This window comes from Dysidea avara, chromosome 7 (assembly GCF_963678975.1).
Source record: "Dysidea avara chromosome 7, odDysAvar1.4, whole genome shotgun sequence".
Taxonomy (NCBI): Eukaryota; Metazoa; Porifera; class Demospongiae; order Dictyoceratida; family Dysideidae; genus Dysidea; species Dysidea avara.
Genome location: NC_089278.1, coordinates 27957608 through 27977882, shown reverse-complemented (window position 1 = coordinate 27977882; position 20275 = coordinate 27957608). Strand labels below are relative to the sequence as shown.

At 37.5% G+C, this 20275-nt stretch overlaps 1 protein-coding gene and 2 long non-coding RNA genes across 16 annotated transcripts; 1 reads left to right on the top strand and 2 right to left on the bottom strand.

Annotated features, from left to right (window-relative positions):
* Window positions 1-944: 944 nt before the first annotated feature.
* LOC136259669 (uncharacterized) lies at window positions 945-7793 on the bottom strand. Of its 4 annotated transcripts, XR_010703328.1 has the most exons (8): window positions 7670-7769; window positions 6963-7041; window positions 5199-5280; window positions 4203-4276; window positions 2333-2409; window positions 1744-1890; window positions 1201-1258; window positions 945-1139 (listed from the first exon to the last, which is right to left on the bottom strand). It is a non-coding gene; the product is annotated as an uncharacterized lncRNA (long non-coding RNA). The 4 variants fall into 4 exon arrangements; XR_010703326.1 differs by lacking the exon at window positions 6963-7041 and having other exon boundaries at window positions 7670-7793; XR_010703327.1 differs by lacking the exons at window positions 6963-7041; window positions 7670-7769 and adding an exon at window positions 5458-5945.
* Window positions 2366-19484, top strand: LOC136259668 (sugar phosphate exchanger 3-like). 11 transcript variants are annotated; one of them, XR_010703318.1, is made up of 23 exons: window positions 7782-7867; window positions 8383-8553; window positions 8992-9051; window positions 9845-9876; window positions 10127-10178; window positions 10227-10305; window positions 10473-10539; window positions 11250-11460; window positions 13213-13297; window positions 13347-13406; window positions 13931-14094; window positions 14214-14289; window positions 14501-14572; window positions 14935-14960; window positions 15962-16037; window positions 16094-16141; window positions 16800-16864; window positions 17029-17115; window positions 17162-17230; window positions 17278-17327; window positions 17444-17574; window positions 17623-17665; window positions 19299-19484. XR_010703318.1 is itself a non-coding variant. In XM_066053170.1 (20 exons), the coding sequence occupies exons 8-19, from the start codon at window positions 13261-13263 to the stop codon at window positions 17304-17306; spliced, it is 798 nt and encodes a 265-aa protein (XP_065909242.1). In that variant the 5' UTR covers window positions 7782-7867; window positions 8383-8553; window positions 8992-9051; window positions 9845-9876; window positions 10127-10178; window positions 10227-10305; window positions 10473-10539; window positions 13213-13260; the 3' UTR covers window positions 17307-17327; window positions 19299-19484. The 11 variants fall into 11 exon arrangements, 2 of the variants coding, with proteins under 2 accessions (XP_065909242.1, XP_065909241.1); XR_010703320.1 differs by lacking the exons at window positions 7782-7867; window positions 11250-11460 and adding an exon at window positions 2366-2495 and having other exon boundaries at window positions 8459-8553; XR_010703319.1 differs by lacking the exon at window positions 11250-11460 and having other exon boundaries at window positions 7777-7867; window positions 8459-8553.
* LOC136259670 (uncharacterized) lies at window positions 13089-15372 on the bottom strand. The gene is made up of 3 exons (XR_010703330.1): window positions 14892-15372; window positions 14638-14805; window positions 13089-13358 (listed from the first exon to the last, which is right to left on the bottom strand). It is a non-coding gene; the product is annotated as an uncharacterized lncRNA (long non-coding RNA).
* Window positions 19485-20275: the final 791 nt, after the last annotated feature.

Sequence of the window (20275 nt, the reverse complement as noted above, 5' to 3'; positions counted from 1 at the left end):
CTGCCTTGTTGGTAGGGTCACTGAGAGAAGAGAAGCAGGTCGTTACATACTGTCCTATAAGATCTCTGGGACACTGCCACTTGTTCCTTGTTAGTAGGGCTACTGTCATGCCAGCATATTAGGAAACTATGCAGCTCAATTCTATGAAAATAGATTGATACTCCCTAATAGAGCAGTCAGTGAAAACTGCAAACTACATTGATATAGCTCCTTAGATTGATACTCTGTAATAGAACAGTCACTTTGTAGTGAAAGTATACTCTAATAAAGCATTCACTGATTAAAATGTTCCAAGATAATTGTAAGAAATGTTGCTAACTTAGTAGCATAATACAAACATATATATATAATGGGAACACTGAACAGCTTAATAGGTGAAAATTTTGAGAAATTCCTGATAGCATTTTGGGCAAAATCTTGAACATATTTGATTCCAGCCTAACTGTATTAAAAGAGAACAACCATTGAAAATTTCACTGATTGTATTCTGTTAGCTATTATAGAGTTTAACAGTTCTAACGATCATGATCGCATGTATGTTTATAGCTAATCATTGTTCTTGAGGACAGTTTCTAGTTATATAAGCCCGGCCATTGCATGCCACGTAATATAACATGGCCACCTATATCATATCAGTACTAGTGAGACTATAGGTATATAGGACCTCATGAATTTTCATCACAAGTTGGTTCATCATGAATCAGACTGCTGACACAAGAATTTCTTTATAAGCTATTGTCTGATACTATTGTATCACGATGCAGTCCTTAGCAATAGTGCAGTATATTATGTTATCATGCATTGAACAATTCATAATGTGACCATGATATTATAATGCCTACAGCTGAGCTGTTGCAAAGAAGACATCTTCCAAATAAATACCAAAGTACATGCACGCCAAAGTATGCAGATTCACAAAAAATGCTGTCACATGACATTATTAATTGAATTTGCTAATGATATGATAATATAAACAATTACGTACATACTGTAGTTTTACGCACCACCTACTTAATGTAGCATTAGCAAACACATGTGCATCAAAATATCTCAAAACAACTTAAAGCTATAAGGTTTAGTAAAAACTGCAACAATCCATCGTACTACTGATTAGGTGTAAACAACCTCCCGACTCTCCTCTACATGGAATAAAATTACTAGATGCATTTCTGTCGTACTTCTTAAAATTTCACAGCTCACCTTTGTAAATGGGTCATTTACGCAGAAAGGTGTTGGCTGATCATGAGTCTCATCTCGACTACAAGGAAGCAAAGTGGTAAGTTACAATCTGACTGAATAATATAATGTACAATGTCTTTTGACAACGTCACATGTACATAACATGGCCATGAACTTAAAGCACATTGTTAGCACACTAAGACAGAACATACGTACACACACCACACACACACACACACACACACACACACACACACACACACACACACACACACACACACACACACACACACACACACACACACACACACACACACACACACACACACACACACACACACACACACACACCACACGCAGACACAGGCAATTCTAAGGGGGTAGGGGTTGAAAAATAACTCTTTATAAAAATCTTGGGAATAAGTTGCAGTAGAGGGCATTGTTATTTTGAGTGATTTTAGTATAAATTTTAGAGGAGTTCCTTAAAATTTGGGGGTCTGGGGGTGCACAGTCCCCAGGTCTAGAATCGCCACTGGACACAGACATACACAATACAGTTCTTACGGTTAGTCTCTATCTTCACAGGGTTAACATGTATATAAAATCCAGTTATTGAGCTGGTTAAGGCACAAACAATTGATCTGAAACTCGATATACTCTCCTCTCTTCACTTTCCACAGTATCATCCTAAAGTTGTTATCATCAGGCTACCTATAGGGTGTGTACAATAGTGAAACCATGCAACCAACACACTTTTAATCATAGATAACTGTAATATATCTACAAACCTACAAAACCATAATGGAGCAAAAAGTGGCAACTGTCTTGTTTGCAATTTGGCAATACAACACCATAATAACTTGAATTAAGAATAATAACATGTAAACTATGTACATACATATACAAGACATTGGCTGGCCCTTAGCAGATTTTATGATTTGCATATCATATGCATTACTCTCTCAAAATACTTAAGGTTGTTAAGCAACTTTCAATAACTAATAAATGTTTCATACATATGGACCACTATACAGCATTCTCTTCCAACAAGATGTGACATGCACAAATTTACATCTAACATAACTCAACACATAATTATAATACAGTTAGTGCCCACATAGGGGTTACTATAGCAACTACATAATCGACCCACCTTGCAGAACTTGCTTAATGGTGACACCACAGCCTCACTACTCTGTTGAATATGGTCACTTGTAGCCACAATGAGCACTAAACAAATGAAAATGAGTAGCACACAAAGTAACTAAATAGCTACACATCGTCAAACTGCACCACTACACAGATACGTACAACAGGTCAGCTATGAATAATGCTTTATGGATGGAATTTTGCACCAAACCTTTTACCTAAAATTAGAATTTGTTACTCTGGTAGACACATTGATCAAGCAAACAATTGTTTATAGCCCCATCTGGTGCCTAACTGGCATATTGGAGAATAAATACTGTACAATGAGTATGTTCCAGCAGTGCAGCACACTTGACAGATACAATTGGGGTAGTAGCGGCAAGTACCCGCAGTCTTACAAATATGTCAAACTTCATAACAAAAGTTCACAAATATGTCAGAACACTGTCATCATAATATTTACATTAGTTGGGTGTCATTTATACAGACTGAAATTCATGCTCTTACCCTAACTGAAGCCCACAATCAATTTTTCAACAAAAATCTAGCCATAATGTGATAATGACCAATGCATACATCAAGAGCATAATAACTGTTCATGTATTATGGTAGGATAAACTGTTTGTAAGGGTGTGCTGTATGTCTGACGTATACACACACACACACATTTCCTGTCCTATTGAAGCTTGACAATGAAATGTGAACATTAAAACAAAAGTCAAACACAGCTATCAGTATAAAAAATGCTTTTAATTGTGGTGTAAGATACTTTGCACATGCACACCACATCATACACACTAGATACTACACACAGACATACACTACACAAAGACGTACACACACTGCACATTAACATTACACACATGCACACATTTGCGTATAATTATCTGTGGGCTTAAATTGTTAATTCTAGAGTAAATTATAATAACACACAACACACACACACACACACACATACACACACACACACACACAAAAATTTCACAGCTTATTGTATGTCAATTTGTAAACAAATGACTCATTTAGAGATTATTATAACAGTTTAAACAAGTGACCTCTTAAATGATGACCTGATTAGACAGGTCTCACTGTACACTTGAATACAATCTAGGGTATAATGATAGTTGCTTGGCAACCTTGATGGTTACTAACCTAAAACAACAATTATCTGACATTGTCATTAAAGGGACACTCCTCAGTATGGTATTGTTTACATCATGAAGTTGTTTAAGTTTATGACCCAATATTATTTAGTTGACAGCTGCATGTAATAAATGCTACACAACAACATGAGCCATGTAGTACTACTACCAGGTGGATGATTGGGGAGTGACCATACAACGATTGTTGTCCAGGCAGCATCTGTTTATTGGTGTGCCACACTGTTGTGCAGCTGGGAAAACATGTTAAGCTATATCTCAACTGCCTAGCTATTGATGTAGAAGCCCAAAATCCTGCTGTTATGGTTGGTGAGGGGTAGCTATTGCCATTATCAGCATGTAATGACCTTTTTTTTTGGTCTTCAACTTACAGATTGGGTGAAGCTGTGAATGGAAACCTCCTTGCCCCTGGGGCCCCACTTTAACTCTTTGCCCTGGGCCCCTTAATTTCTCTGGGCAGCCCTGACTATAAAAATTGAACAAAAAAAATCACATGTGTTATCAGAGTTTAATGTAATCTTGGCGTTACATGTATACAGTGAAACCTGTTCTCTGTATAATAAGGTTACCTCTTGAAATGAACCAACTCAAAATCCACAAATTTGTTAGCCACTTGTTTTACAAAGCAAAGAATTTTGGCTTGGAATAGACAAGTTTCACTGTATATTATTTCATGGTTAGAATACATTTACTCCCAACTACCAGTTAACATACCTGAATTAGTTGGCTACTTTGACTAAACTGCTGTCTCTTCTCCTTGCAGCACAAAATATCCATGTACAGAAAAACTGGAATTAATGATACTGACATTATAACTCTAGAAATTGCAAACATGTAATGCCATGTAGGGATTTATTTGATGTTGGTTCGGACCATAAGGGATTTGTTATGTGCATATTTCCTAATGACAACTCAGTGATAGTTACTTAGCAAACCAAAGTGTTAACATGTGTCACTGAAGTAAAAGGAAATATTCAAGGGCAAGCACCAAGTTAACTAGGTAGAATATGCGGGTCAATCAGCAACTAGTTACATGCATACGTACATAACTATATTATACCAAACATGCTATTGGGCTACTTGTACACACACACACGCTCCCCCCCCAACTGGGAATGACAAGCTAAACCTTTCTTTTGACAACATAGCAGAAAGTACAAGCTAACTCTTTTTATGGAGACTAGCAAAACCACACTATAAAATTATTTAACCATATAAGGAGTTACAGGATGTAACATGTTGTGTAAAATTAATTGTCACATGACCAGCATGTGATAGACATGTTGATGATAGACAAAACTCCCCTCAGTAATCACACATACACACATCCACACAAATTAAACACACTATACATATACACAACACACATTCACAATATGCACTACACTCAATTACTATGATGGTGAAATCTCTCTTACAGACACTTTGGGAGTCAGAGTTTTGGCCTATTATTAATACTGTAACATAGATGTTTTTCTCTTTCAGAGGTATAATTGTAATGAGCTAGACTGAATATTTATTTAATAAGGCTTTACAGCACAAGTCTGTAGGTTATGGAGGTCTTTTCTATTGTATCCTAACTTTGCTAAGGGACATACATCCCACTGTATTTCAACACTAGTCAATTCTCAGGGCAGTGGGTTACCAATGCACTGACAAATGGGTAATGACAAATCATGAAATTTTGAGCTGAGAAACACATTTTCATACCATGTGGTGCATCTAAATATCCATCAGCCTACGAGCTTGGGGACTGGTTTGTGATGTTGGCTCCACTAGTGATGATGTGTTCCTATACCACACAATAAATGACACATAAATAACTACTACAGGATATAATAGCCAATAAGCACAACAATCATCAACCACAACTCAAACACACTTACAACAATGATAACATGCCACACATTACTTGGTATCAAACATAGCTAACATGCAAAATTGTTTAAGGAAATATACTACTTCTAACCTCTCATCATTATACTGAGGATATTACTGCTGTATGTTATAGTTATATCCCGGTACGAGGGTGATACCATTGTTATTACACGAGTCCAAGGCGGAGCCGAGGATGAGTGTAATAACAATGATATCATCCGAATATACGGGATATAACTGTTTTATATCCCAGTGCACGGGAGTGCGCAGAAGTTTACGGATAATAAATTAAGTTCTGGTTTGAGTTCCTGTCACTGTGCTCAAGATTTCATCCGAATTGTGTGGAGATTCTACTTCGTAGCCACAAGAGAGACCTTACATACTGCCTACAAACTGTAGCGAAGGGCGGTGTTATGAAGCAGCGGTTCCAGGTACGATTCGCCTTCGTCAGAAATTGGTATAGTGTTGTCGCGTGGTGTGCAAGAGAAAAATAAAGACCAACAAGTGGCTACCGTAGTCCAAGATAGAACGATGAAGCTAGAGGAAGTTAGTTCTTCACCATAGTGACCGTTGGGAGTGATTGCTGGAGCGAAAATCGTCACGGACTATTCTTGACATTTGTTAAACTATCGTATTGGTAACTTGTAGTCTTATTGTGTAAAGGATTAACAGTTTTCTTGTAAGATTTAGCTAGTTTTAAGTGCTGTATTGGTGTGATTTGTATCAATATTTCCTTACTTGGCTCTTTGTTCCATTGGTAAACAATGCCATTCGTGGTTATTATGATGTCACGAAAGAGACTGAGTGGTTCCGCAACAGGGTGATAAGTTAGTTATCACTGGGTGATAACTAATATCGCCACTCTGTCTAGCTGTATGGTAGTTATAACCCAGCGCGGCGCTTTGATACTCCCACGCACTGGGATGTAAGTGTTAATATCACACATAAACTCAAAGCATGTGTAAATACATGATCATAAAAACTGTTATTGCAAGACAGGATGTTGATGGTCACATTGGTACCACCCTAAACCTTCCAGCAGGCTTGTTGAGCTTATTACATCTGCCAATATACAAACAAACCAATTAACTGGTTACGCCAATTATTGGTAGGCAATTAACCAGTGACAAAAATTTTGTAGGTGTACAGTAGGATTGAAATGTTGGCATGAATACGTACTATTGCTAACCAACGTACCTGTATGTATGTAACAGTCACAAGTTACTAAGTGCTAAATGAAAAGATATCCCAAGAGGGCAGGCTGTCTATCCATTCCCATTAGACATTGTTTAAAAACTTTACTTGGCATATAATCTTTCAGGAATAACACAGCGATGAATTATGCCTGCTTGTTTTTTTGGCTCATTGGCACACTGACACATATTTACATACACCAATTTTACTGAGCCTAAATGGTATATCACCAGGCCGGTAGATGGGAAGTGGAGAATTTATTTTGGATGACATACAGCTAACGGAATTTGTTGTGCAAGCCATGGTACTTCATTATACAAACACTCAACATAAAGCCCATCTACAAGATATCTGTCAACATGTAGGTAGTATAACAATTTCTGTTACTGGTACTGTAAATACCTTCTACAGGCTCTGTATTCTGTGTTTACCATCCAGGACATTCCAAACAAATCATCAGTTTCCTGTCCACCGCCTGCATCTGTTCATTGTCATCATTACAATATTCCATTATTCTGTATTCTTCCATTATTTACAATTTTTCTTGCATACCCGTACAAGCTCAGTAAAACTGATTTGTAAGGGTGTCACCTTATGTGTCAGTGTACTATAAAGTCAGCACTATTTTAACTTTTGAATTTTTCCTGCAAACTTAAGCACAAGCTTGAGCAAGCTTTAATGCAGTTAGTTATGGCTGTGACCATGCAGGAAAATATAATGGCTTGAAAAGCTGCCAATCTTATAACGTAACACTGGAAATGGATCGCCTGCTCACATGCAAATATGTCTCAACACAAGACGGGAAACAGAGAATGTATTTGGAGCGGCCTAACTGGTAGAAATGATAAAACAAAATATTTGAAAAATTACATCATAGAAAGGTGGCAAACAGATTATTGATTTGAATTCGACCAATTAGCCATGGCCCTTTCTCCTTGGCAGAGACACACATACAATGGTACACCATGCATACACAGAGTAGAGGCCAGATTATATTTAATGTAAACGCTTTATTCGGCAGTTTAAATAAAATCACTATAAAAGTTGACCCTGAGTTCTTTTAATCGTGGAGTTTTATCTCTCCACGATAACTTATAAAATAAACTCACTTGGATTCACGAAGGCACGCAGAATATACCCTGACCACGGAGAATCATCTAGAAACTCGCTCTGACTGCATAAGAAAATCCTCATATCTCTATAGTCCACTGATTCGATTGTGGGAACGAGAACTAGCTCACTCTAATATTTTAGAGCGTTGTTTGGACGGTGTGCTCAACATTTCCGTGACGTGTCTTCACTTTTAGGTAAAGAACAAATAATAGATCATGTGGGTAATTCGTAAGCAGTAGTTCATGGCAGGCCTTCACCGAACCACGTAGCTGTTGTTGTGTTGTTTGTGCTTACCAAACTGTCAGAGGTACCCCATCTATTACCTAGGCCATAGATTAGGTACCTAGGCCATAGATTAGGTACCTGGTGTTTATAAATCATCTATGCCTAGGCTATGTTACGCTGACTGCGCTATTAGAAAGTTTCATATGGAGCATTTTTGTGTGACTTATTCTGTACACCGCAATACAGCTTCTATAGTTTCGGATTAATCTTGATGGGGCAATGGATCAGTTTGTGGACTATAAAGATAGTAGATAAAAATAATGTCAAGCTGGATCAAGGCGCTTATAGCTCCACTGACTTTGCTATAGCTAGTTGATTCCATATATCTAGTTGTATGTCATAGAGAGCTCAAAGTGCCTTACTGTGATCTAGTTAATGAATGTGAATTAATTTTCATGTACTGTATTATCCTAACACAATTTAGTTATACACTATTTCATGCTACTTGTAAGACATTCAGTAATGTGAAGAGATGAATGGACACCTTCCAACCATTGCAGATATGATGCACCAGAGTTGACCTGTATTACTACATAACTTTCATCATTTATGTACTCTTCAGGTTTGGGATGACCACAATTTCTTTCCTAATGAGGTATGTCAGCTAAATACACACCTATGTATGTATGTGAAGTGTATAGGTGTGTGTGTGTGCATGCGTACATGTGTGCGTGCGTGTGTGTGTTATTATGATTAAAGTACTTGGTAAATAAAGGCAGAGCCTGTATACCAGAAGGCCTTACAAAGGCCTAAGATGTGTGTGTTGTAATCATGGATGCTGCTTGAGTGGTATATTGTGTACACATGTGTTTGTGAGTGTTTTATTGAATGTTAAGATACTACTTATAATGTACTATACTAATTGTAATGTACTAATGCAATAGTCACCATACACACACACACACACACACACACAAACACGTTCACACTGTATTGCACACAGAAAGCAAAGAAAACAAAAGTCTTCTTCATTGTATTGTAATTTATTGTAATCTATAGTGGTTATGTAGATGTTGTTTGCTTACTACACTAGGATAAAACTGAGATTTACCTTGGAAACCTGGATACCACCTTTTTATTCTGCTATGCAGTAGTGAGTTGATCTTTTGTAATCTTTACGTGTGTACTGTAATCTAGTGCTAGGGCTGAAACATGTACTGTCATGAATATTCAAGTACACTCTAGTGTTATCAAGTACTAGCTACTTGTAGTCATACCTATGTGTTGTGTTTTATACCACAATCTAAGCAGTTTGTAATTTCCCGATAAACAATATTAAGCTGCCACCAATCAAACTCTCATGGTCTCATTTCATGATGACTAATACATCTTGTGAGCTGGGTCATGTGATCTTAATGAGTATACTCAAGTTCCAAATTCCAAATATTTGCAGTGTTTGTTTCAGCCCCATGTATACATTGTTAGATAATATACATACTTAGTTTTCCATATTTGTTGAGCTTTTTGTTACTAGAATTTGCACTATGTATGTTAAGCAGGAACCATTGTCCCATGATCAACTTTTTGATCTCACTTCACCATGGGCCGCTAGCGTTCCAAAGTCCAATTTGTATTTATAACTATTTGTCAGTATACAAGCACACCATAATGTAGTAACTTGTTTGTGTTTACTGCTAAAGCTAGAGGTTTGTTAATATAGAGATATAGCTAGAAGACATCAGCTTGTTCTGTGATATGATTTAGTATGCAAAGGTTTGAGACAAGATACACTGTATATGTGTAATATATATTACACAACTCAACCACCTTAAGAAACTGCAGTACAGATAGAACCTGTATGTATGTGTACACAAGCTAAATAATAATGATGATGATGTAAAGAATAATTACATATCTCTGTTTATCAACATGGTCTATGTTTATAGGGACTGTACATCAGTGGCTTCTTAGGTGACAGGTACGTATATTTGTATGCAAGAGGTACTCTGTTTTCAGGGATCCCCTCCTACAAGCAAATCTCAATTATTTGTTTTGCTTGAGGTGAACCAAATCTAATGTATAGTGCTCTCAAAGTCAACAAGTGTCTTGTGTATATGAAGACACAATTTGACTTGGTGCAATCCAACTACGTAATACTATTGTTATTAGATTGTTTATTTATTCTGCCTGTGCTTGTCAACTAAATAAATGATTGTGTATATTTGTAGGTATAATTTACGCTATGTGCTGTGTAGTGGAATGATGCTCTCAGCAATAATGGTTAGCTTTACAGTTTGATATCTCATTGTAATGTCATCCTATCACAAGGTGTTCACATTTGGATGTGTTGGCAAGTGGGTAGGTGTATACTCTGTCTACTACTATGGTGTATTGTGGGGACTGAATGGTACGTGAGTATGTAATGCTTATTAGAGTATTTGTAGTGGCTGTATAATGTGTATGTACTACTTGTAGTCTTAAAATACTTGCTATTGTTTTTTTGTTTTTTTGGTAGAGTTGATTACTTACATTAACATTATATGAATATAGTTAATTTTAATGTCCTCCTAACAGGATTATTGCAATCTGCTGGTTGGCCAACTACTGTAGCCATCATGGGAAACTGGTTTGGTAAAGGAAGGTGTGTACACTTGTGCTCTCTTTTGTGTATTTGCATAATTATGTAAAGGTGTTTTACAAGATGTTTATAAAATGGTACGGTAGTACTGTTTAGTAGGGTTACCCCTAAAATGAATTGTGCCTCCAAAATGCTGCCATTCAAAAAAAACAAACAAAAAAAAAAACAAACAACAACAACAACAACTTTTAAGAAGACTCTTAGCATCAATTCTAGTGTTAGAAACAAAGCAACACTTTAAGAAGGCCTAATATTGATTTTAAAAAATCACTGCCTTGTTTGTTACAGCCAAAGGCTAGAGATCAAACCAATCAGTGTACAGCTACAATTTCATGCCACAATAACAAACTCACATGTGGCATGTGCCTTTTGTAGTTCCAACGAGTGTCTGAGTCGTAACTTCCATATCAACATTTTCCTTAGAGTAATTAATGTATGTAGATACCACAATACTACGTATTTGAAGTGCTTGCAGTACTATAAGAGGGATTAGATACCTGTAGCAGTACTTATAAAATGTTCATCGTTATCATAAATTGTCGAGATAAGAGATACAGTGAGGGGAGTTTATGTATAACAACAGGACTAATTCATATTTGCTTCCTCTCAGTTACATCTCAGATTAGTCACACTAGACTAGAGTATTTGTCCCTAATGTGTGTTTTATACATTTTGTTATGTCTTGTTTGTTTCCCATACTGTACATCACATAGTCATGGAGTAATATTTGGAGTGTGGAGTGCTAATTAGAGTTGCACCGATAATCGGTTGAATTATCGGTAACAGCCGATATTAGCTAATTTTACAAGTATCGGTATCGGCTACGAAGCGGAAATAATTTGCCGATTAACCGAAACCCACAATCAATCGTTAATGACGGCAATGAACAGGTGAAAGTAAAGAAAGAAGGTGGTGAATGTAGCAGTAAGTGGTTGTAACTGTTTTGGCTTGTTTGTTTGCACAAGTATGGTTGCAAGGCTATATAGTAGGCTGTGTATATTTATCGGCCGCCCACGCAATTAGTTGATCACTCTTCACAAAGGGTCTGGAGTCCCACTAAAAACACTGTTTGATAAGCTGTCTTAGTTGTTTTATAACTACTTGGCTTCCTTTTCCATGAAAGGAGTTAGTTGCAAAACTAGAAAAATGGTAAAAGTCTGCTGCCCACGCAATTAATTACATTGATATTACAAATGCAGTTTATACACATAAACTTTAGGTGATTTTCTGCTCCTCCTCTCCTGTTCTGAAGAATTGAAGAATATCGGTAAATATCGGCATATCGGTTACAGGAATAGGCAAATAATCGGTATCGGTAAATGTGAAAAAATGCATATCGGTGCAACACTAGTGCTAATGCATCAGTTGGTAACATCATCGGTGCCTTCTTGGTGAGATGCAGTTCTAGTCATGTCCACCATGTAACACTGTATGTGTTGTGATGATATAGGCTGCCTCTGTACTCCATTATGGATACCAGGTTGAGATAAGTGTAGAAAGTGCATATACGTACGGTATGTGTGTGTATGCTTAAGTGTGTGCGTGCATGTATGCTTGTGTGTATACACACCCACATATGTGTGTATGTGTGTGTGTATGTGTGTGTGCGTGTGTGTGTGTGTGTGTGTGCACGTGTTTGTGATTATATTACTGTAATTTGAGTATGAGGAATTTATCAGTCCTATAATGATGTTGGAGGGATACATTATTTATGTAAATGCATTTCCGTGTGCATATACTATATATATGACCAGCCGAGTAATAACAGGCCGTTTTTCATATTCCTCAAATTCCATTTTATTGCTCCTCTGTTCTCTATATGTAGTAACAAGAAGTGGGCAGCCAAAGTTTCAGTCTTTTATGATAAAAAATTTATGCACATTTTGATCATTGAAGCAAACCTCAAGACATTAAAACCTATGCACCATTGGATTTTCCTGTTCATGGAGAGCAAGAAATTCTTTTTTAGTGTTCGTACATTAAAAGATACATGAGTTATGGGTGCTACAGAGTTTTCCATCATCATTTCTTTGTTGGAATGGTCTTCTTCTTTCTCCACATGAAGGAGTACAAGGACAGTACCATACCTTGATAGATTTGCCAGTTCATGGTGAACAGGTTAAGCCAAGTCCCGTCTTTGTAGCTGTTTGTTTCAGTTGTGAGTTATGATCAATTATTTAAACGTCTGTAAATTATTTGCTGTAAAAATCAAAATTATTGCTGTTCCAACTACCTAGCGCTATAACTCCAAGACTGTTCATCATAAAAGCTGAAACTTTGGCTAACCACTCCTTTGTTACTAAAGATACCGGAGAAATATTAGAATGAGATTCAAGGAATGTACGAAAATGGCTAAATACGATATATTAATAAGACATATCCAATAATATCTATAACTAGTTGTGTTTTCCATTGCTATCTATCATTGGCTCTCATCCCGTTGTCAAGTGATGTTACCTATATCCATGGCTTTCACCCTAAAGTGGACTCTAGTGCTACACAGCATATGTAGTGGGAAATCTCAAAATGTACTTTGTGCCATTTGTAACATGTTTGCTGTACTTTTAAGAGCAATTAAATGATTAATGTATTAGTAACTGTGTATTAATTGGTTGATGGTTCAATACACGCATCACATAGAGTACAAGTGTTCTTAATTCTTTTTTTATATTCTAGTATGCCTTTCTGGTGACAAGTGTTCCATTGTTTCTGGCCGGAATTGTGATGTTCTTCACTATTGTTGAGCATCCAAAATGTGTTGGTGGGTGTGGCTCAATGTGATTTCTAGCCCCTTCTCACTTCTCCTGCAGGACTATCATCACCTGATGGAAAGGATGATCTGACAATTAATGTCAAGGCTAATCTAGTTGGTGAGTTGTACTGTATGTTGTTCATAGACACAATCACAGGCTAGTAGCTGCAATTGCATGCATTAACATCACATGATTTTTCTTGTTGTATATACTGTGATATAGGCCATTGAAGGGGGAGGGGAGCTTAGGGTCTGAAGTGCTATTAAATGTGGGAAGAGAAAAGGGGGTGTGCATTCTTAATCATAATGAAATTTGTCCTCCAGTATCAAACTGGTAAAGTAGTAGGGTACATACTTAAAGAGGATTGATTGAACAGTCAAATAGTCTGATAGGAAATTTGTAATGTAGAATTGCGTACATCTCAAAACACAAAACAGTCTCAGGATCAACCCTAAAGTCTCTACAATTTTACCACATTGCAAGTACTGCAACTTCTTTGATGCTTTCTAAAAGGACCCATGCTAGAAATTATGTTGTGTAGATAAATGGATCTTCAGATTGAAATGCTTCGTACATTTACAAATTTGTATAATCGGAAGTGATTATGTAACATCCTGACCACATTGTACATATTATGTCAGATTATAATGATCAACGTGAAGTCACCCCATTACTGAAGCCTACCAGTGATCCTGATATCCCCACATCACCAGATCACTCTATGATGGTATACTCCACTAAACAACAGACACAAAACAGAGTAGTGCATTTCTTTAAAGCATTTTGTATACCTGGAGTTGCCGTGGTGAGACATAGTTGTAGTATTATGTACACCACCTCTGTGTTGTGTACTATTTTGTATTTACAGTGTAGCATTTGAATTAATAACTATAGCTGTAAACTATTGTGTTCTTGTTGTTGTAGTATGCTTTATCTTATGCTTGTCTCAAGCTTGTCAACTACTCATTCTTCTTTTGGTTACCGTATTATCTTAATAAAGGTGATTGTGTTTGTGTGTGTGTGTGTGTGTGTGTGTGTGTGTGTGTGTGTGTGTGGGTGCGTGCGTGCGTGCGTGCGTGCGTGCGTGCGTGCGTGCGTGCGTGCGTGCGTGTGTGTGTGGTTTCTCTTCTACACACAAGATTCTATTGTACAATTATTGCACATGTTACTACATAGTTTGCTACCTGATAATCATTGTATGTATGTATTAGCCTACCCATCATGGGCCACTCCAACTGAGGCTGCACTTCTATCAACACTGTATGATGTGGGTGGAATAATAGGTGTGTATATGTGTAGCTGGTATTAACAAAGAACTGAGCTGAAAGCAATTTCACGTATAACTCACATCTATCCTAGATGATCAATGAGCTCTGCCCTTTTGCAGTGCCATGACATTACCATGAAAGGGTCTCTTGCTCTTCTAGATTTCCTGTCACAATTTAAAGTCTCTCCAACTAGGGGATTCCGTATATCCTTGTAGAAGTGAAAGTGCTGGTCATTGCATTGTATACACCTGTAAAATTATGTACTTTATGGTACAATGTTGAAACTCTACTCTGTCATGTACAGTCATATGTAATTATTGAGAGTAGTGCATACTTTAACTGTGTATGATTTGTTTACTTCCTTTATTGTTCCACAGGTGGCATAGTTGGAGGAATTATTTCAGTAAGTTGTCATATGCTTTGGATGAGTGTTATCAGTAGGGCTATTATCTGTTGAAACAGTTTCATAAAAGTAATTTGTGACCGGATTTCATATAACCAGGCTTCCACACACACAAAATCAAACTTACGTATTTACCAGAAATGGATTGCTGGTCTAACACACTATCATATTCCACACTGTACTTCCTTCAGGACTGGCAAGTCTGGTTTCTGTAGCAGCTTTCTTCCGACCCTGTCAAAGCCACGAGTGGGAGATTGGTGCCATTAAATGGCCATGGCTTTGTGATAATGGTGTGTGGTGAGTTGGGACTTCACAGAGAGCTCGCCAATAGTGTTCTCAGTCAATTTGGAGAGATTTGAGGGCCATGAAGGGCCCAACGTGGCCTCTGGATTTCATTTGTCTTCTTACTTCATTTTATACCCCTATATTAAGCTCACCCACCACCCCCCACCCTCCCACCCTATTACTACCACCTGTGATATTATTACCTGCTCGAAAAAAGCTGACCAAAACAGGGCAAATTTTGGGTATCAGAAATTTATATACCTACTCAGTGATAGCTAGTAGACAGATGAATAATTGGTACAAATTTTGTTTGCACAGCTGTAGGCACTGGGAAGTTATTACACAATGATTACCTAAAATCGCCATATCTCCTAACAAAGTTTTGTGCATCGAAGCCTTGTTTTGTCAAAGTCAGTCACATTTTAACTTTTAAGTACCAGGATGAAACATGCATTGTTTTAGTACTTACATCTTATTGAGGAACAAGGTTAGTTTTTACTCCTTCTCTGCAATTTTATATAAGCATATGTGCACTTGTGCCTACATGGACTTTGTAGAGATGCTGTAAATCTTCCCATTTACGATTTCAAGGGAGCATACAGTACAGTCACTCCTTATGAGCAGAATTTTTATGAGACTATAGCAATATATGTAAAGACTGTAGCATGCAAGTTGCTAATTGTTGTAATTATTTTTTTCTGTTATCATAACACCAGGATTTAGTTGGTAGGAGATGTCCCATTGTAGTAACTATGTTATTATCTGCGATGGGTTTCCTATTTGTCTACCAAGGTACAGTAAATAAATGGATAATTCATTACATGTTATTATGTAAGCTGTTTGTTTAGCATATGGTGACACTCCAACTAAGAATGCTATTTTGATGGCTATAGCAGGTGTGTGTGTGTGTGTGTGTGTGTGTATGTGTTGTGTGTGCGCATGCATGTGTGTAGGTTACATGTGTATTGTGTGTGTATTATATGCATGCTTGTGTGTGACAGTGTGTGCATGTGTGTAATGTGTGAGTAAGTGAGGCAACATAACCAGAACCAGCTGTTAATTGAGAGTTGATGCCCGGTTATACCTAGCTGTTTTGTTGTTTCCTTGAGCAGACTCTCATTGCTCCAGTACACCTAACTGTTTAAATGGGGAACTGGCAACCTATTGTCAATTGGGGAAGGAAATGCCAACTGCTATGTGTCATACAGTGGGTGAAGGTCCAGGACTTTGGGTGCCTACCTGTGAAACATGCATGGTACGGCCCTCTGCAGGTTACCAGGAGAATTTGCCTTCGCTGACCTGAGCAGTGCGCGGGTGTCCCAGTGCTAGATGATTGACTGCTAGCACAGTAACTAAATGCTTTGATTTTATCTAGAATGTGTGTTTATTGTGTTTATTGTGCATGCTTGTGTATGTACTTTCTTTTGTGTGTATGACTGCATGTAGTCACTGTACATAAATGTACTTGTTGTTGCGTGGCATGTACATCATACCATATATAGTATGAGCGTACCTTAATTTGTTTCACCTCTTTGTGCTGCATAACATTTATAGGGGTGTTTGTTGGAGGACCTGCAAATTTGATCAGTTCAGCAATTTCTGCTGACCTGGGAAAGCAGGTAGATAACTACTTGTAGACTGAATTGTGTGTACTGTATAGCCAGGTAGCTTTTTGTTAGCTACTGGTATTGACTTTAACATTGGTCTGTGTTGATGTGAACATATGTATTGTATAGATGTTCCAGCCATTTTCATGTGTAATAGCTTTTGCATCTCTGTATAGCCGGCCCTTAAAGGAGACAGTGAGGCACTATCCACAGTAACTGGGATCATCGATGGTACTGGTAGTGTAGGAGCAGCCATTGGTCAGGTATGTTAATGTGATGATGAGATATGTCATGATCATATCACTATAGACAATTATTCCGATCATCAATATCAAGACTAATGGATGGGAATGGGTGTTTTATTTCTTAATGGGAATGGTAAGCTTCTTATTGTTCCAGTAAAGTGTTCAACATTCAATTCATAGCTGTTCTGTAGTGCATTATTCCTCAGTGAACTCTTCTACAGGGACATAAGGTATGTTTGTAGTGTGCACACAATAGTTTTATTGTGTTTGATAATCTGTGTAAAACAAACCACAATAATTATGGAGGGTAGACACTTATCTCCCCACTAATTTTTGTTCACAAAAGCAAGGCTCACTCCAGCTGCATAGCTAGCAGATATGGTCACAAAAACTACAAGTTATTGGTGATTATGATGACCTAAATGCTGACAGTGAAGAATTACTCTTTGATGATCCTGAACCAAATTTGCCACTTGTGTAAGAGTGTCATTATTATAAACCAATTGTCTATCCACCTTGTTTCAGATGCAACTGTAGCACCAAATCTATTCAGCATGCAACAAAGAAAGTGAATTGCAGTATATTTTTTGTTATTGGCTAGTCACTTACCACCATTTTTGTAGTGCATCAATTCTGCAAATATTGTGCACAACTAGCTAGACAGCTCAGCCAAGCTTAATTCAAGATTCAAAGGTTCCAGCATTAACTGTATGGCTTTATTGCTGCCTTTAATAATGATTTTCAAATATAAAAATAGCAAAACAATTTTTTACCACTGTACCAGTAAATAGACTAGCCACACACTTACATGGTAGCAACTCTTGGCTCTAACATTAAGTTTAGAGTTTAGAGCCATCTGAGGGGTGAAGATGTAATGAGAATAGCTCGTTGTGTACATGCAAATATGCATCATGCCAACCATTTTGAGCCTTCACTTTGCTTGCTTATATTTAGTAACAACACAGCATTCCACCATGATTCAAATGCTCCCACCTATCCAAAGTTAATGTTTGGTCTCAAATATAAGCCCTATTCTTTTACATGCAGGCTGGGTCAAAAATACTGTGCATGGCCGGGAAGAAATAAAAGACCAGGCTTTTATATGAAGAACTGTGGTGGTACTATTTTCTGGCTATGCCCCACATAGCTATAGCTACGCACTAGCTTTTATCAGCGTTGTAAGTGGGTCAGTACTGTTGACGCGGTTGACCCACTGACCCGAATAGTAATCCAGACGGGACCCGAATCTGACCCACATGTGACCCAGTTTAATTAAAACCATAGTAATCTCACTCTAGTGGGATTAATGATGTATGTTAAAATAGAGGGTTGCCTCAAGAGCTAGGGTAAAAGTCCACAAGTTCCAAGTTTCATGATAGAGTTAGCCCTGCAATTTTTTTTTACAATATAGAAAGGATTGTCTGCAAGAAGTGAGTAGCTACGTATTATCAAGTGGGTCATATGTACTATCAAGTGGGTGTGGCTCCACGTTCGTATCATCAAGTGGTTGTGGCTCCACATATGTATTATCAAGTGGGTATGGCTCCATGTAAGTCTACATGTAGCTACAGCAATTAAGAATTTCCAGAAGTTAGTTACCTACATTTCAAGTAGCAACACGGATCCGATGATGCCATGCATGCCCACAGAGAACAGCTTCAATAAGTGGGCGTGACTCTATATATCTCGCACAGACAGCAAAGCATATTCCTGAATGGTGGATGTGGCTCCACATAAGTTTGTTGAGCGTTTACAACTGCATTTCCACCAATACAATGGAGCTCATTAACTTATAGTCATATGTGATGTCATCCAGGTCAGACCCAGATATTCAGTGAAGTAGATAAGACCCACTTGACCCGGACAAATAGCGTGACCCAAATGACCAGGATAATCCAGATGACCCAGCTATACACACACTGTCATGAAAATATTGATATGAAACTTTACATGTGGTTTAACCATCAAAAAAGTTTATACATATTTGGTATAGGTTTTTTCCTGATTCAGCAGTTCTAGCTATGTGCAGTTGCAATCATTCACATATTGAACACATACTTAATTGTTTTACTGTAAATTGGCATGTGGCTGTGTAATATCACGTATGCATACACTAGCTTGATGGTCTTATTCATGCTGGGACATGCATACACATTAACTTCATTGTCAGTAGTCTTATGACTTGCTATACTTTACCACAGGTCTCTAGGTGGGGTGTTGTGTAACAGATTAAGAAGTTACTCTACAAGAAGTAAACACCAATAACATTTTAAAAATACGTATTCATTGTATGGATCTTAACTTATGCAAAACTGTATGTCTAAATGTAAAAGGAAACTTTGAATACAGATGTAGTTACAGGATACCACAGTATTTGGTTTACTGAATGATCATGTGGTGATGTGTATGTACAGTATACCTATGCTATATAGGGTAGAGATGGGACGGTAGATTTCCCCTCAAATTTCCCATTTTGTGTATACAGCATTGAATAATTGCTCGTCAAAATGCTCAGTTGTTTAGTTCATCATAATGCTATGTCTTTTTTTGTGCTGTACGGTACTTATTTTGGATGAATTTTAGATGAAAGTTTTTAGCCAAATAGTTACTAAAACCACAAAATAAACAGATCTTCATAGTTTTGTATGCCATCAGAATAATGTATTAATTGTACAGGGATTTTTTAAATCGAGTATAGCTATATAGCTAACAATATTTCATTCACGTTGTTCTGAGAGTATATATTTGAGGTTTATCATCATACAGTAACCAGTGTAGCTAGTCTTGAAGGAAAAGTGAGGCTTGCTGGTTTTTTGACTGAAGAAAAGTCATTGTAGCTAGCACTGAATTGCTGAGCCAGTGAGTGGAAATGGTATCTATTCCATCCCATGAAAACAAGGTGGTTCATCCATGCTCATAATTATTACCATCTTCGATTAAAAATAAGTGGCGGGCGGCACCAGACTTCGTTATGTCACGTGCGTACTACGTGATCATGTGACAGAATATTTACCATTAGATGGCTACAGTACACAGGGGGTGTCACTAAAAAGAGGAACGGGAAATTAGGAAATGGAGTATTTCTGTATAGTGCGTTTTCGTCGTATTTGCAGTATTGCTATGCTATTAACTGAGGGCGTCTCAAAAGCCGCCAGTGAAGGTGCGAGCTGGACACAAA

Bases quoted from the DNA above. Each gene is read 5' to 3' on its own strand.
- LOC136259668 (XM_066053169.1), top strand. From the start codon at position 13,261: ATGTTCTTCACTATTGTTGAGCATCCAAAATGTGTTG. The intron at 13,407-13,930 runs GTGAGTTGTACT...ATATTATGTCAG, and splicing joins TGTCAAGGCTAATCTAGTTG to ATTATAATGATCAACGTGAA. The intron at 14,961-15,961 runs GTAAGTTGTCAT...TCATAACACCAG, and splicing joins TAGTTGGAGGAATTATTTCA to GATTTAGTTGGTAGGAGATG.